This window comes from Gracilinanus agilis, chromosome 1 (assembly GCF_016433145.1).
Source record: "Gracilinanus agilis isolate LMUSP501 chromosome 1, AgileGrace, whole genome shotgun sequence".
Lineage (NCBI taxonomy): Eukaryota > Metazoa > Chordata > Mammalia > Didelphimorphia > Didelphidae > Gracilinanus > Gracilinanus agilis.
Genome location: NC_058130.1, coordinates 708928939 through 708946484, shown reverse-complemented (window position 1 = coordinate 708946484; position 17546 = coordinate 708928939). Strand labels below are relative to the sequence as shown.

The 17546-nt window shown below is 40.1% G+C and overlaps 1 protein-coding gene across 1 annotated transcript; it reads left to right on the top strand.

Annotated features, from left to right (window-relative positions):
* Positions 1-6861: 6861 nt before the first annotated feature.
* Positions 6862-7914, top strand: LOC123232058 (beta-1,3-galactosyltransferase 2-like). The gene has a single exon (XM_044658400.1). It carries the CDS (start codon positions 6862-6864, stop codon positions 7912-7914), a length of 1053 nt encoding a protein of 350 aa, XP_044514335.1.
* Positions 7915-17546: the final 9632 nt, after the last annotated feature.

Genomic DNA, 17546 nt, shown 5'->3' with positions numbered 1-17546 from the left:
TTTTTAGCTCAGGGCCAATATTAGTGTTTTTCTGAATGATAAGACCACCTTTAAACCACTATTATCAAATCTCGAATGGCTTTGGAAATTAGCTTTTGTTGCAGACTTGTTAATGTTTCTTAGTGAATTCATCCTAAATTTATGAGACAAAACAGCATGTATATATGAAACTTACCCTGTAGTCAAGCTAATTTGAAGATAATCAATGTTGCTGAATCATAAGTCAAGTTGTTTCATGTATTTCCCATGCTATCAAAAAATAAAAGAAGGTAGATCTCTGCTTCCACATCCATTTGCAATGCATTTATTTTATAAATTTTAATTTTTATTTCCAGTCATAAAGACTTTGATGCAAATGTAAAAGAAATGTCCATCTTTTAAAATCCCATGTAGCTGTACAATTGAGGACTTTCTACCTAAACTTCAATTGGAAGTGATTAATCTGAAATGTAAAAATGGGCCAAAAGGCAAATACCAAGAGAAGAATCAAATAGGATTCTACAAGTGCCTTCCAAGCTTTGAATTTGTTTGATTAAAACAATATTCTGAGGCAGCTAGGTGGTTCAGTGGATCAAGAGCCAAGTTTAGGGATAGGAGGTCCTGAGTTCAAATCTGTCCTCAGATATTTCTTAGCTTTGTGACTCTGAGCAAGTCACAATCCCAACTGCCCATCCCTTACTGGTTTTCTGCCTTAGAATAGATACTTATTATTGATTTAAAGGCAGAAGGTAAGGGTTTAAAAAAGAGAAAAAAAAACCACAACACATGTGCTCATGGTTTGATATCAGTATTTGACTCTCGGTACCTCTCTATAAAAATATATTTTCAGAGATAAAGTATGTAAAATTCATTACAAAGTAGCATTAACAGATGAACATTTGTAGTTGATTTTGATTATGAGACACTAAATTTAAGTAAAGGAGCTAAGTGGCTCAGTGAATTGAGCACAGGGCCTGGAGACAGGAACACGAGTTCTAATTTAGCTTTAGATGTGTACTAGCTTGATGATCTTGAACAAGTCTTTTAACCTCTGTTTTCCTTAACCTACTGGAGAAGGAAATGGCAAACCACTCCAGAATCTTTGCCAAGAAAACCCATGGACAATATGGGGATTGTGAAGGGTTGAACAGTCCAAAAAAACTGAAAAAAACTTAAAACAAAGTGAAATTTTATAGGGGGCCAGCCTCTATATGGTTTTGGGGTCCTGAGTGGCATTTTGGTGGCTTCAGATTGTTAAGGCAGGAGAAAGAAAATGAGAACAACTAGACTAGTGGTTAGCCCATGCTGTTCTGAACTCTGTGGGCTTTGGAGTTTATTATATATTGATTTCAAACAAAGAACACAAAGAAAGAGTCACAGCTGTGAAGGGGTAACAGATCATACATAACCCATTAAAGTCTAAAGAGTAAAGGTATAAGTACCAAGACAATGGCCAAATTCCAACCATCAATTAGTAGGGGATAATTCTGGGAGCGGAAATATTTTATGGAGATGCTCACTAATTGAGTCTTGGATTATAGGCACCTGGTCAAATAAAGTTCAGACTAAAGACTCCAGTTTTATCTAAGTATGCAGTCTTATCTAAGTAATGTTTGTTAATTATCAAGGAGAGGAATCATTAACTCAGTAGATGCTAGTCTGCTAAGGACTCAAAGCTTTTCAATAAGTCTATAATGTTTTTCTAATAAGAAAAGGTATGGATCATAAGATGTATCAAAAGAGGGGTCTCAGATTTTTATCTATTCTCTTATTGGCTTCCCACAAAATTCCATTCTTCCTTTGGTAGATCTGTATCACAAAAATTCTATTTAATTATTATTACTAAATTTTGAATTCTTTCCCCCAAAACTTTGTGGAAATTTGTTTTCTTCCTTGTTTGTCTAAGTACCTACATAACATCCTTGATTTTGCCTCTTGGACTACCAAGCTTTAAATATTTACTATCTGGCCATGTTGTTGGAGAGCTTTAGGTAAACCTTGGATCTGGACAGCTTGCGCTTTGTAAGAATGCAAGACTCCAAAACATAGCTTAATAATAAAAAGAGAAATTTATTCATTTGGAAGTCATGTTGGGAGGCCAGGAGACAGTGTGTAAGGGTAGACACTGCCTCCTCTAGGAGATGGGGTATGGGGATTTCTCTTTTCACAGCAGGAGTTATAGGATAAGAATTCATTGAGGTTGGGGGCACAAGGAATGATCTATAGAATTCAAAGGAGTATTAGATTAGGTACCATCTGATGTTTATCAAAGTGGAACCAGAGGTACATATCTATGATAATTGAAGGTCTAGGGGAAAGTTCAAATAAAAGTGGGACTGGGGGTACATATCTATAATTGGAGATCTAGGGGAAAGTCCAAAGGGGAGGTGGATGCTCCTAGAAAGGAATTTCTCATGTCCCCTTTGACCTAGAACACTTCTGGTGTTCTAGAGGAAATCTATACTCCCATATCAGCCCTTTTAAGAAAAAAATTGCCAACCCCTGCTTTAGAACACTGGAAAAGATCACCTGAGATACAGTGTTAACAGCGAACTTGCAACAAGATGAGAAGTCCTAAAGACCATGGGTGGAGCAGCCCATCAAAGATTTTTGAGGGTTTATAGTCTTTGGGTTCTAGATTCACTTGACCAGTCTGCCAGGAAATGACAGCTAGTATTTTCACCTTTCCCCACTCCCTCCTGCAATGTCAAGACTGTATTACTTGAGGGGTGGGGTTGGGGTGGGGAACACAACACTATGACAGAGGAAGAAGGGAAAGTATGTACTTGGTAACTCTTCCAAAACAGTACAGAAATGGCTGTCCCATGCTGAAAGTGAGGCTGTGAACAGAACCAGGAAACAAAAGCTGAAACTCCAAAGCGAAATCAAACAATGATTTTTAGGCTTTTGAGAACAATAGTAATGTTGATGCCTGCACACCCATGGAGAAAATATCTTCCTGAAACCAACTCCTCCTTCTTTAAAAATTCCCCTTTCAAGTCCCAGTGGACAATAAACAAAGGGAAATTTCTTAATTGGACTAAACAAAAAGTCATCCCCCCTCCCCAGTACAATTACCACAGTACATCCAATACAAAAATGTTCTCTAATGAGGTAGAACTGAGATCACTCCCTGAGAGTGCTGGGAGGCCTGATTAGATCTGTGATTCAGGTGAGATGGAAGACTTAGAATAGGACATTGTTATAATTTTCATTAAAAAAATTAAAATGATTGTGCCTAAATGATTTATTTATTTATTTGTTTATTTTCACTTCCACCTTAAAAGGAACAGGTTGCCAGCCACTTGGGAGTTTTAATACTATAGCTTTTTTTTGGAAGCCCTTACCTTCTGTTTTAGAATCAATATTGTGTATTGGTTCCAACGCAGAAGAGCTGTAAGTGACTTGCCTAGGGTCACACAGCTTTTTTTGGGTTTTTAATCTGATTTTATGCAGCAAATGTATTTCTTTTTTTTTAATTTTTAATTAATTAATTTAGAACATTTTCCCATGGTTACATGATTCATGTTCTTTCCCTCCCCTCCTTTCGCTTCCCTCTTGTAGCCAACAAGCAATTCCACTGGGTTTTACATGTGTCATTGATCAAGGCCCATTTCCATATTATTGATATTTGCACTAGGGTGATCATTTAGCATCTATATCCCCAATCATATCCCCATCAACCCATGTGATCAAGCAGTTGTTTTTCTTCTGTGTTTCTGCTTCCACAGTTCTTCCTCTGATTGAGGGTACCGTTCTTTCTCATAAGTCACTCAGAATTGTCCTGGATCATTGCATTGCTGTTAGTAGAGAAGTCCATTACATTTGATTGTACCACAGTGTATCAGTCTCTGTGTATAATGTTTTCCTGGTTCTGCTCCTTTTACTTTGCATCAGTTCCTGGAGGTCTTTCCAGTTCACCTGGAACTTCTCCAGTTTGTTATTCATTTTAGCACAATAGTATTCCATCACAAGCATATACCACAATTTGTTCAGCCATTCCCCAATTGAAGGACATACCCTCCTTTTCCAGTTTTTTGCCACCACAAAAAGTGCAGCTATAAATATTTTCGTACAAGTCTGTTTATCTATGATCTCTTTGGGGTACAAACCCAACAATGGTATGGCTGGATCAAAAGGCAAGCATTCTTTTATAGCCCTTTGAGCATAGTTCCAAATTGCCAGCCAGAATGGTTGGATCAGTTCACAACTCCACCAGCAATGCATTAATGTCCCAATTTTGCCACATCCCCTCCAGCATTCATTACTCTCCCCTTCTTTCATTTTAGCCAATCTGCTAGGTGTGAGGTGATACCTCAGAGTTGTTTTGATTTGCATTTCTCTAATTATTAGAAATTTAGAGCACTTTCTCATGTGCTTATTGATACTTTTGATTTCTTTACCTGAAAATTGCCTATTCATGTCTCTTGTCCATTTATCGATTGGGCAATGGCTTGATTTTTTATACAATTGATTTAACTCCTTGTATATTTGAGTAATTAGACCCCTGTCGGAGTTTTTCGTTATAAAGATTTTTTCCCAATTTGTTGTTTCCCTTCTGATTCTGACTACATTGTTTTTGTTTGTACAAAAGCTTTTTAGTTTAATATAATCAAAACCATTTAATTTACATTTTGTAATTTTCGCTAACTCTTGCTTGGTTTTAAATTCTTTCCTTTCCCAAAGATCTGATAAGTATACTATTCTGTGTTCACTTAACTTATTTATAGTTTCCCTCTTTATATTCAAGTCATTCACCCATTCTGAATTTATCTTGGTGAGGGTATAAATATTTGTGTATAAGTCTTTTTCCTTATGATCTCTTTGGGGTATAAACCCAGTAGTGGTATGGCTGGATCAAAGGGCAGACAGTCTTTTAAAGCCATTTGGGCATGGTTCCAAATTGCCTTCCAGAATGGCTGGATCAATTCACAACTCTACCAGCAAAGTATTAATGTCCCAATTTTGCCATATCCACTCCAACATTTATTACTTTCCTTCAGCAAATGTATTTCAAACTGAAATGTAAGTGTATTTTCCTTCTGGGCACCAAGAATCTGAGGATAAGAACCAAGGACCAAAGACAAACTAAACTACATAAATTTATAAACTATTGTATTTTAAGGATTAATACCTTGAGACTATATTAAGACTTTGGGGACAGCATGTAGAACAATTTTACATTGTAAATCCTAGAGTGAGCCTAGATAAAGATGAAGACCAGTGCATGCTGGTGCTAATTTATTTGTCTTTTCTCTTCCAAGGGCTAGGTAGGAACAGGTGCATCAGCATGGGAGTGGAAAATTGCCACAATGGCAAGTCTTTTGACATGTAGGAGTGCTTCCCTGTCTACATGTAAAATGTGGTTAGTGGGTCTAATCCCTCCGTCAGAGGAGTTATTGTTTTTGTTGTTTTTTTTTTTAGGTTAAAATGAGATAACGTAGGCTAAGCATTCTGCTGACCTTAAAGTATTAGATGACTATTGGTTATTGTTTATTGGAGCAGATTCTCCTATAGCAGATGCTCTTGCCTTTGTGGCTGCCCCTGGACCCTATCCTAATCTCCCATAGCTCTTCTCCCCTTCACATCACCTCCCCCCCAAACGGAAGCAGTCTTGATTGGAAGCCAACAGACTTGGGTCCTGCCACTGCCACTCGCCAGCCCCTGCCCACAGAAACAAGGCAACAAGGCAAGCTCAAGCTGGCTGGTTGCTTGGGTGATCTGCCCCACCCCACACCTCCAAGTGTGCTCAAAGTCAAGCAGGTTTCCTCCCACTCCCACCTCCTCACTCCTCCCATATCCGTAACTACCTGGGCAGATGCCTGGCAGTCCCCTCTGAATTGTTCTCCTGCTAACAGCACATCCCAGGCATCTGGCCAGAAAAGAGGGTGAGGATCCCTTCTGGGCTGGAGGGGAGGGGAATTAAGGGAGGGAATCTGGGAGAAGGAGCTTGGAGAACATCAGCCTACACTCTCGGGGTTCAGGGCAAAACTCCAAGAATTTCCCTTATCACCCCTATGAGAAACTGAGGCTCTGGGAAACTGCAGCTGGGGCAGATGGGGGTGGGAAAAGACAAGAGTGGGGCGAACTTTCTCAGGAAAGGCTTGAGTTTTTTTAGGTCTAGAATTCTAGGTCAAGTTCCCATTGTTCCAGGATGAACTTGAGGCTCATGGGCTATGGCTGGTTCTATGTCTGGGAGGAAAGGAGGATTTTAGAGAGGCTTAAGCAAATTCTGACGACTCCTGCTTTTTACACCATAGTTCTCTGAAGGGGACAACTGGGACACCCTCTGTTCCCCCTTGGTCCAAAACCTCTTTGTGAGAGCAAGGGGTGGGTACAGAGACTAACTGCTCCCACACAGGCACCCTGGGGACTCTCCAGTGCTCAGTTCTTTAATCTTACAAAATCCTGCTCTCAGAGCAGGAGGGGACCTTAGGAATCATCCAGATCAAATCCTCATCATTTCACAGATGGGGAAATCTAAAGTCCCAAAAGGAGGAATGGCTTGTCCAAATCAAGTCAGTGGCAGAGCAGAGCCTAAAACCCAGGGCTTTCAAACTTCCAGCTCAGGGTTCTTTCTCCCCCCTACCTCCCTCTATTACAGGCTTCCTAACCCTTCTGACCTTCCCCTCTCCCTCTGTTCCTTCTGTGCCAAATTGGCAGCTGGCCTAGCACAAAGTGGGGGAGAACCATTTCCCCTACCCTTATCTTTCCCTCTGTTCCCGGATCTACAAATCCGGGCCCCCCACACCAGGAAACAGTTGCTTCATGGAGGGAGGGGAAGGTCCTGGAGACCTGAGCAGAGATTGGGGCTGTGTGGAACCCTGCATCCAGCACTGACCAGGCCTCTCACTCCTCCCTACTCAGGACAACCTTGGCACCATGAAGCTGATCAGGGAGCACCTGGTGCTAAGGACTCTGCTGAGCACAGCCTTTGTGGGGCTGTTGGTACTTCTGGTGGGTCAGCTTTTAGATTCCCGGAAACGTTCCATGGATGTGAGGTCCTTGGTCCACACAGAGCTGACTGGAGATACTTTGAGCCTTCCTCTAAGGAAGTTTGAGTGGCAGGCTCAGACACCACATCCCTTGGACCTGAGGTACCCTTACCCCTACCCCTTCCTGCTCAACCACCCTAACAAATGTGAGGGTCCCAGAGGTACGCCTTTCCTGCTCATGCTGGTGATGACCCAGCCCCAGGATGTAGGGGTGCGCCAAGCCATCCGGGAAACGTGGGGCAATGAGACCTTGGTGCCTGATGTGATCATCCGCCGCCTTTTTGTTCTTGGCCTGCCCCCACCCCTCTTCACCAAGGAACTTCATACCCTCCTGGAGGAGGAGGACAGGGAACATGGGGATCTCCTTCAGGTGGGCTTCCTGGATACATACCACAACTTGACTCTCAAGGTCCTCATGGGACTGGAGTGGATGGCCCAACACTGTCCTGCTGCCCGCTATGTGCTCAAGGTGGATGGTGATGTCTTCCTAAATCCCAGATTTCTGGTGCAGCAGGTGCTTCAGCCCAATGGACCCACACGGCCCAACTTTATCACAGGCTACATCTACAGAAACACGGGCCCTCTTCGGAGCCCAGACTACAAATGGTACATGCCCCCAGAGCTGTATTCCCAGGACAAGTATCCCCCTTACTGTGGGGGTCCCGGCTATGTTCTCTCTGGCCCCTTAGCCCTCAGGGTCCTGGCCGTGGCCCAGAGGATCAGGGTCATCTACTTGGAGGACGTGTTTGTAGGCTTGTGCATCCATCGGCTTGGGGTGAAGCCCACTCCTCCTCCCCCACAAAGCTTTTTGATGTTTCCAAAAGCTTACGAATACTGTACTTTCCACCAACTTGCCCTGGTTCACCAATTCCAGCCCCAGGAACTGCTGCAGATTTGGCCAGACTTCCAGACAGTCAATATAACCTGTCCTGTGGCATGAAGGACTGGAACATGGATTGTGGAAAATATAAGTAAGGTAATGGGGTCACCAGGGATATTATAAATTAACTAAGTAGTTTGTGGGAACACACTCTAGGATTTATGAAAGACTGGACCAGGGTGGAGAGACCAGAGTTTACTGGATTTCCACAGAAATGGCAGTTGATCTTAACTGTCACTCAGCTTCCACTAGGCCAGAGTCTAGAAACAGACTAACAAGGTAAAAGGGACTTAACAGCTTTAATTATGTTTGACTAAAAGGTGGGAAAAGGATTTCTATACTTAAAATCTAAAGGATAAAACCACAGGGCAATGGGAGGATTTATTCTACTCTTATCTAAGTGATCTAAACTAACAGGGCCCAAGGAGCTGTAAATGGAGTCTCTGCCTCAGACCTGGAACCTGCCAGGCTTGAGTACAGCTAGGGGGTTTTTGTGGCTTTGGGATTCTCACTGCAATCCACTGATGATCTCTGGATGCCAGGAGCTAAAGTTGTCTCAGGAACCAAGTAGTGAGGGTTTTGCTTGAAGCACTGTCCATCAGAACTCAAACTTCTCCTCCTCCCTTGGCTCTGTAGATCTCGTCCTTTTTGCTAGATGCCACACCACACAGGATCCCAGGGAAAAACCAGGAAGCAGGGTGTCCTTTGCTCTGAGGTCTCCCAGGCTGGCAACAGTTTTTGCCCACCACTAATGGAGTCCTCACTCAGGGCCAAGTCCCCTCTTCCTGCTCCTTCATTCCAACCTGGAATTCCCAGCTCCAGCTCCTTCCTGCTATGTACTTAATACCTAATCAATACCTAATCAATCCCTAATCTAATCTTCCTCACAACAGGATCCATAGTCTTACCCCACTCCTCTGACTTAAATAAAGACTGGTTGCCTCTCCTAAGGCTTTCCAGGCCAACCTCTGCTCTTAGGACAGATGGGCAACTGATCTGAGGATATGAATCCCAATTCAGGCTCCTCCTTCAGTCATGGCCAACTCTTCAGAGTTCCTTCCTACCCAGGTTTCTTCTATATGGGGAAACTCAGAATCCTCTGTGAATTTACCCCCACCCCTCAGGGTGCAGTTCTGGGTTTTAGGAGTAAGTGGAATACTTAGAGTGTGTCGTAGAAATTTACCCACCGCCTCAATTTAAACAATTTGGATAAAGTCAAGAGCCAAATTTCTCCAGGTCAAGGTAGAATTTTAGAGTTTATTGGAAGAGGGCCAAGTCCTCCATATAAACCCTGACGCTGCGTGCCAATTACAGAGTTAGAAACCAGCAGAAGACAAAGGCTTGGCAGCAGAGACCTCGGTTTTATACCAAGACAATGACAAAGTGAATATTTCCAAACAAGGATGATGATTTTGTCATAAGACGCAGCATCAGGTTGACTTTTTTGGAAACTGTTACCCAACTACAAAGCTGATTGGCTAGTTTATTAAGGGAAAACCCATATTAGTCTTAAGGTCAAATCACAAGACAATACCCTTATTAATAAATACTGATGACCATTATCTCAGGGCTCATCTGATGTGTTGGGTGAATGGTTATTTCCAAATAGAAAAGGGTGAGCATTTTTGCACCATATCAGGACATGATGCAACTGTTATTTTTAAAAATGATAAAGGCTGATAATGAGGGAAATTAGTAGTTTAATTAAAGCCATGTTAATAAAATAATTTGGACGACCTGCCTGACTACTTTTAAAAATGCCACCCGTCCGTATCTCCAACCATCTTCCTTAGTCTTGCATGCCAGAGAGAGCGTCTCAAGCCCGACCTCTGAGTCACGTCAGAAACCAGAAACCCATTGGATCACGGGGAATATAGTCTCAAAGTTCCCCACATGTCCACAGGAAGTTTGTAAGATACTTTTAAATGGCACCTCCCTGAATTCCAAACAACACACAGCATTATGGGACCTGAAACTCATATGATCAGCATCTTATAATAGAAGGGAAATATGACTTAAGGAGGGGTTGGAAACTTCCTTAGAAGCAGTTTTATGCTTTAGTTAGAGATCCTTATAAAATCATGAATTCTACTAATTGTAATTAAGATTATAATTGAATTATACTAATTACTTTAGAAACACAATATTGATTAGGATTAAATTTATGACTATACTTTAGAATTACAATGCTGATTAGGTATAAACTTATCACTATCACTTAAATCCAATCAAGTATAAGGGGGTAGGGGAGGTCTTTCTTCCCAACATTATCCCTCCTCTGATCCAAAGAAAACTGCTACCAGTTTTTCTGCAGGATCATTCACAATCTAAAACCAACACAACATTCTATATGACAGTGTCAAAAGGCACACATGTTAGTACATGGGAGATTTTTTAGTAAGCTTTAATAACAGTATATAATCCCACAGTCAACACACTCTTGCAACATTCAGGTTTCATGACGTCTTCTTTCTTCTAACATGATAAATCTGTCCCATCCACTATGTTGGTCAATCCACTCCATCAATTTAGTCTCTATGTAAGTCACCATCCAGTCCTAAACAAACTGAATCTGCGAACTCGTTTTAGTACCAATACAACAGGGACCAAAGGCAGAGCTGTAATAGAAAAATTCCACTGTGCATTCCCAGGTGATTCCTTGCTCAAAAATCTCATTTGTGGCATGAAAGAAATGCCTCCTTGCAACGTATAAGTCAATAACTGTATTGTTACAGATTCATAGTGGTCTCCAGCAGAGCACAAGGCCAAATGTAGAGGTGTTAGTGATGGTACATCTGCAAAGAATTTCTCGATTGGACCCAATAAGTCATCAAAACCTTTCTGTCTAAGTCTGTGGTTCACAAAATCAGCCATAAGAGCAGGGACAAGAGTTGCCATTGTGGGAAGATAACCTGTTAATATTCATAAGAGCAACAATAGACATTAAAATATATATATATGAATATATATATATACACATTTTCAAAAAGACAAATGGCCATGAGGAAGTGTGACATACTACACAAAAATCAAACATAGTGACACAAAGCACAAAAAGGTTGTTGTAAAGTTTCAAAGAAGGAAAACAGCATTGCTTACACGGAGGACAACAAATCCATTTTGGTGTTCTATGGTGCTGGATGCCAGTTCCAGCACATCTTGAAAAATGACAATGGTGACAATCAAGGAGAGATTAATAACAGGGGTGTCTTTGAGTATCCTCAGAGGTCATAACTAGTATGGTCTCCTGATATCTTCACACCATGATACATCTTTCCTTTTCCTATACCCATCACATAGATTAGACATGTATGTGATTATTATGACTTGAAATCCACTAGGTAGTCAATGTTGTAATCTTTTCAGAAAAATAGATTCAGATACAAGATCAGTAAGTACAGAGCTAGAAGAGATAGTTCTGATAGTGGGTTGGTATGTCTCAGGAGTCACCATATACTCATTCCAAAGTATTTATAGAATGTTTCTAAGGGAAAGGACAAAATCCATAGAATTAAAAAAAAAAAAACAACAATATTATATTAGAGTTCAAACAGTAAATACTCCTTTAGGACCTGCAAAATAGTCCAGGATAACTTATATCATGCTCACACTTAGGACACTTCCAGGACTTAAGGTAACAATAGTAACCTCAACATAATTAGATCCCAAGTGCTATGGATAGTGGTTGGTTCTTTACCTACAATGGTCTGTACTTCCTGAAAGTTGTGGAATATGCATGATATAGGAATCCTTAAATAGGAATGGCAGAAAGGACTCTAGTAGGTTTTAGCCGAATGTATGGTTAATTTGATAGGAGCACTGTGTGCATGTTCAGAGTGGAATTCAATTTTAATATATTTATTGTTGATTAATTCAGTCTAAGTTAAGTGTTTGTTGTTGCTGAAATTTTCTTGTCCAATTTGTAATTTCCCCCAATTTTTCTAATTTTCAATTTTAAATGTTCCTAATTTCCAATTTCAATTTTCTTTCCCATCCATTATCCCTTCTCATAAGACTAGGGAACTTTGAGGAGGCAAAGTCTCATATAAGTTGTACTGTGACAAATTGATCTATACCACTTGGTTGGGAAGTAGAATAGGCCTATATGTACATTCTTCATGAGTGTCAACAGTGATCATCCATTGAGAAAACTAATTGTCTTTGATCTCAAAACAGTGAAAGGATAGTCCCTTCTTTTGACATTTTAACAAAGAATGACAAGGAAAAAATGGGGTGGTACAAAAAGACAGATGACACTTACAGTACTGATGGTATGTCTGATCACATAAGAGAGGTAAAACAGTATGAGTAGAAAAATTGGTCATAAAAAAGGACTCAGGAACTGGATTCTCATAGACTGAAAACAGAGGCAAATTGGTGTTATTTGGAGGGCATCTGATAGATCCTAAGCTAATAAAACAACCATGGGGAGTTATTGATGAAGTGAGGTTACAGGAAAAGTTTTCTACAGTTGTGTCAAATTGAATTGGAGGGGAAGTAAAATATGGGAAGAAACATGAACAAAAAGGATCACACTCAAAATTTTCTATGGTGACAAGTGAGCACTTGGAGGTACGAGTAGTAAAGGTCTTTCCCATACAAACAGGTGTTAAATACAATAGAGAGATGACATACATTCTCTGATTTCCTCTACTAGCTAAGTTATAAAAAAATCGAAACCACACTACTAGAAGGGCTACAAGTAACAATTGGATGGAACATACTTGTAACAAAATCCCCCAGAAATATTTGGAAAATGGAACAGAGTACCTGATATCTGGTTCAATATCAAATAAATTAGAGAGAACATCAGTATCGGTATCATTAAATGCAGAATTGGAAGCTATTGTTAATGGTCAAAGGATGCAAACTTGATAAGTGACAATGAATCCAATTGTCCTTTGTCTTCACTTAGACTGGTGTTGGTAAGAGGAACCTGATAAGAGCCTTTCCAAACTGGTCGAATAGGACTGGAACACTGAATATAGACAAAATCAGCAGATTTAAATGATGTAGGTCAAAATCAATAGGACCTGATTGGACAATAGTTCCCATTTGCTTCAATTCCTTTAACCTGTGTTGCAATTCCCTAATATACTTGACAATTGTCATGCCACCTATATGACAATCTCCTCAAGACCTTCTCCTTAAATGAAACAAAACCAAATGTAATATCTCAGGTCAATTTAGATGCATTTCTTTACACAGTTTGCCAATTAAGAGCTTAATTTCTTTGGAAGACAAAGGGTGTGGACTTGGGGAAATAGTCCAAATTGGTATAAACTCTAAATAGAATTGTGTTAGTAAAGTAAGTACCTTTGTCTGAGCCAATCCTAGACAGAGGACCATATTGGGGAACAATTTCCCTTATAAGAATCTTGGTAACAAAAGTATCATCTGCCTTAGAGGCAGGAAAACTTCTACCCAATGAGTCAAGCAATCAATGATGACTAAACAATATTTCCATCAAGCAATTTTTTGGGCATATTTATGAAATCAATTTGTAAAGCTTCAAATGGGAGATAGGTTAGAGGGTGACCACCATATGTAACCTTTCTAAAGGCATGTTGATTAAAAACCAAACATTCAAGATAGCCAACAGTAATTTGAGAAGTTACTGTGATTCCAGGGGCTATCCAACCCTTTATATTGTGTCCACATTACCCATGCACTGTAGTGACCACCTGTATGTATTGCAAACACCTTTTTTTTTTTTTAATTTTTAAACCCATAACATCTGTGTATTGGCTCCTAGGTGGAAGAGTGGTAAGGATGGGCAATGGGGGTCAAGTGACTTGCCCAGGGTCACACAGCTGGGAAGTGTCTGAGGCCAGATTTGAACCTAGGACCTCCCATCTCTAGGTCTGACTCTCAATCCACTGAGCTACCCAGCTGTCCCCTTGCAAACACCTTTTAGGAAGAAATGGTTTGCCTTTCTCGCTACTTACCCAGATCTCTGATACCTGTCTGACACCATACTGCTTAATCCAGGTATTCACTTCCTTGTCTTCATATATGATTTCTGGCAAGTTTTCCTTTAGTGAGAACAGAGTCTTTACCTGTATCAGGCTTCTCCTCTGGAGCAGTCAGCATCATGGTGTAGATTGAACCATCCTTGGCTGTTAACTTAGCAGCTCAATCAGATCTTTCATTTCTTCTGGACACAGGATCATTCCTTTTCTTACATGCTGTGCAATGTATGATGGCAAAAGTTTTGGGCAATTATATGGCTTCTAACAAGTCTTTTATCAGATTAGAGTGGGCTACCTGTTTTCCAGTTGAAGTGAGCACTCAGATTGGAAGGCGAAGAAATTTCCCATTAGGTCTCATAGTCTGTAACAACAGCTGCCCTGGTGAAATGACAGCCCTATTCAACAAAAGAAGAATCATCTGTCTATATAATTCAAGCTCATAATTTCTCAGAGGAAAGTCCAACAACTCCTGATGTGATCTTTCTTTCTGATAGTTGAAGAACAGATTCATGGTTATGCAAAGGTTAATGTGGAAGGATTTAAGATGTTGCATCTTTTTATAGTGATATTCTTGTTTGCTAATAGAGTCACTTCATATCTAGCAAGCCTCTGACTTAAAGAATGTGTAAGCTACAGGTCCTTAGGAAAAAGCAAAAGCTTTAGTCAGAACTCCAGATGCCACCCCCTCCTCTTCTGCACTTACAGAGTGAGAGGTTTAGAATAGTCAGGAAGCCAGAGGGAGGGTGCAGTCATTAGTGCCTTTTTAACTCCCTTAGGACCACGAGCTGTTCTGGTTCACTTCCAAAGGCTCAGTGAGAGGTTTGACAATTTCTCATAGGATGGTATCCCAGTCTGACAATAACCTGTTGCACCTAATATAGCAAGTACTTGCTATATTAAGCCTAAAACATTTTTGGTGAAATAGTTCTTTTTCCTGGTGACAAACCAAAACTCAGATATACTGTACCTACTTCAAAATCTTATGTTCCTTTTGAGTGAGTTCTGGAACCAGATGACAGCAACCTTGATAACAGGTTTCCTGGTTTAATGAAGCTAGGAGTAAGTCATTTACATATTGAACCAAAGTAAAGCTTTTAAAAATGAAGGTAGAGGGCAGCTGGGTGGCTCAGTGGAGTGAGAGTCAGGCCTAGAGACAGGAGGTCCTAGGTTCAAACCCGGACTCAGCCACTTTCCAGCTGTGTGACCCTGGGCAAGTCACTTGACCCCCATTGCCCACCCTTACCACTCTTTCACCTATGAGACAATACACCGAAGTACAAGGGTTTAAAAAAAAATGAAGGTAGATAAATCTCACTGTAGAATCTGGGAGAACACAGTTGTTGAATTGCTGAAGCTCTGATTAAGACTTATAATAACGGTGTATTGATGACAAAGCCAGGTAAATGCAAATAGATATTGAGATTCTTGGGTAGTAGGAATAAAACAGAAGGTTGTACACAGATCAAGAACAGAAAAGCAGGTAACGTCACAAGGAATAGAGGACACATTGATCAGATTGGCTATTATGATAGAAAAAGAAAATGACAAAAGTTGGAGGACATATGGGAAAACTGAGATGCCAATGCACTGTAGGGGGTGTTTGTGAACTAATTCAACCACAAAAATTTTTATAACTGTTCTTTTTGTGGTGGCAAAGAATTGGAAAGTGAGAGGAAACAATAAAGTAGAGAAATGTGAAGAGGTTAGAGAGGTTATCTGTCCTATCAGTCTAAATGTTTACTCAGGGTCTGCTTAATCCAGGCACCACCACCCCAGCCCCATCAATCTTCTCTGCTCTGTTGACTCTTAGGTGTCTCTTCATGTGAGATAATTTTCCCCCTTCTATTTCTCCTGTTCTCTTCTTCTAGTATGTTCCTCTTTCCCATCTCTTGATTTTATTTTATTTTATTTAATATCAATTCATCCTATTCTGCTCACTTCCTTCCTTCCTTCTTTCTTTTTATACTCCTTCTTACTGTACTAATAGTGATAAAGTTAAGCATCTTAGATACTTTAAGTATCTTGAATAATTTGAGTACTTTATATGACTCAAGTATCTTATCATCTTCCTAGGTATATATGTACTCAATTCAATCTTATTGAAACCCTTAAGTTTTCATTTTTTGTTTATCTTTTTATGTTTCTCTCGAGGGTCAAATTTGCTCATCAAATTTTCTTTTTATCTCTGTGTTGTTGTTATTTTTTGGTCAGGAATACCTGGAAATCTATTCCATTAAAGGCTATTTTTCCCCTTGAAAGTTATGCTCAGTTTCACTGGGTACTAATTCTTGGTCGTAGGCCTACATACTTTGCCTTTTGAAATATTATATTCTGTGCCTTTAAATCCTTTAATGTAGAAGCTGCCAGGTTTTCTGCAATCCTGACTGTGGCTCCCTGATATTTGAATTGTTTCCTTCTGGCTGTTTGCAGTACTTTTTCCTTAGTCTAGGTTTAATTTTTTTTTTTTTAATTTTGCTAGAATAGTCCTGGGATGTTTTAAATTAGGGTCTCTTTTAGGAGGTGATCAGTGTGAATCCTTTCCATTTCTATTTTCCCCTATTGCTTGAAGATATCAGGGCAGTTTTCCCTGATGACTTCTAGCAATACAGTGTGGTCCTTTTTTTGATCCTAGATTTCAGGTACTCTGATGATTCTCAGATTGTCTTTCCTGGATCTATTTTCTAGGTTATTTGTTTTTCCAGTGAGGTATTTCAGATTTTCTTATTTTTCTTTTATGTTTTAGATTGTCTTATTGTTTCCTGATTCTTTATGGAGTCATTAGCTTCCGTTTTATCAATTCGAATTCTTAGGAATTTATTTTCTTCCTTGAAACTTTTGTGCTTCCTTTTCCTTTTGGCCCATTCTGGTCTTTAGGAAATTGTTTTCTTCAATGGATTTTTTGGCCTTCATTTCCATTCTCTTTCCAAAACATTGAATCTTTCTATCATTTCTTTTTTATTATTTTATTTTTAAACTTCATTTCAAGATCTTCCAAAAGGTCTTTTAGGGACATAAATCCTTTTTCACTTTACTTTAAGGCTTTACATATTTTATTTTTTGCCATTGTTGTCCTCTTCTGACTTTATATATTGATCTTCCCTGTCACTAAAATTACTTTTTAAGGTTAAATTTTTTATTTGTCTTTTGTTCATCTTTCTAATAATTATTCCACCCCTCCCCCTTGTTACCTTGTTTATCCATTGGGGTTCTGCTATGTTTCTGAGGGAGTGCTGTTCCAAGCATGCAGTGTAGCTTTTTATGGTGTTCGGGATAGGAGTGGCTGTCTTTTGGTTCCTCAATGTGCATTTCCAAGGAGTGGCCCAACTGACTTCTTGTGGGGAGGGTTACCATGGTTTTTTCCACCTGAATTTTGCTTCTTCTGCTGTCAATTTTCCAGTTGTCTCTGGCAGGTTTATAACCTCAGGCCATGTAGGGCTAGCCTTGGGCTGCTCCTGCACTCTGCTATCTCACTGCCTCAGGCTATTTGGTTGTACATAGTACTAGTTCCAGATCTGTTCTTTCCTTGCCTCAGGCCATTTGGCAGTCCCTAGAACTGTTCCCCACTTTACCTTTTCCTTACCATGGGCCAAGTGGAAGTGGGCAGGAACTCCCCCACCTCCCCTGCCAGTTTCGTTGCCTCAGGTCATGTGTAGAGCTACTCCGGGCTCTGAAGTTTCCTTCCCTCTGTACTCTATAGCACTGATCTTGGGCTGCTCCCTG

Bases quoted from the DNA above. Each gene is read 5' to 3' on its own strand.
- LOC123232058 (XM_044658400.1), top strand. From the start codon at position 6,862: ATGAAGCTGATCAGGGAGCACCTGGTGCTAAGGACTCTGCTGAGCACA.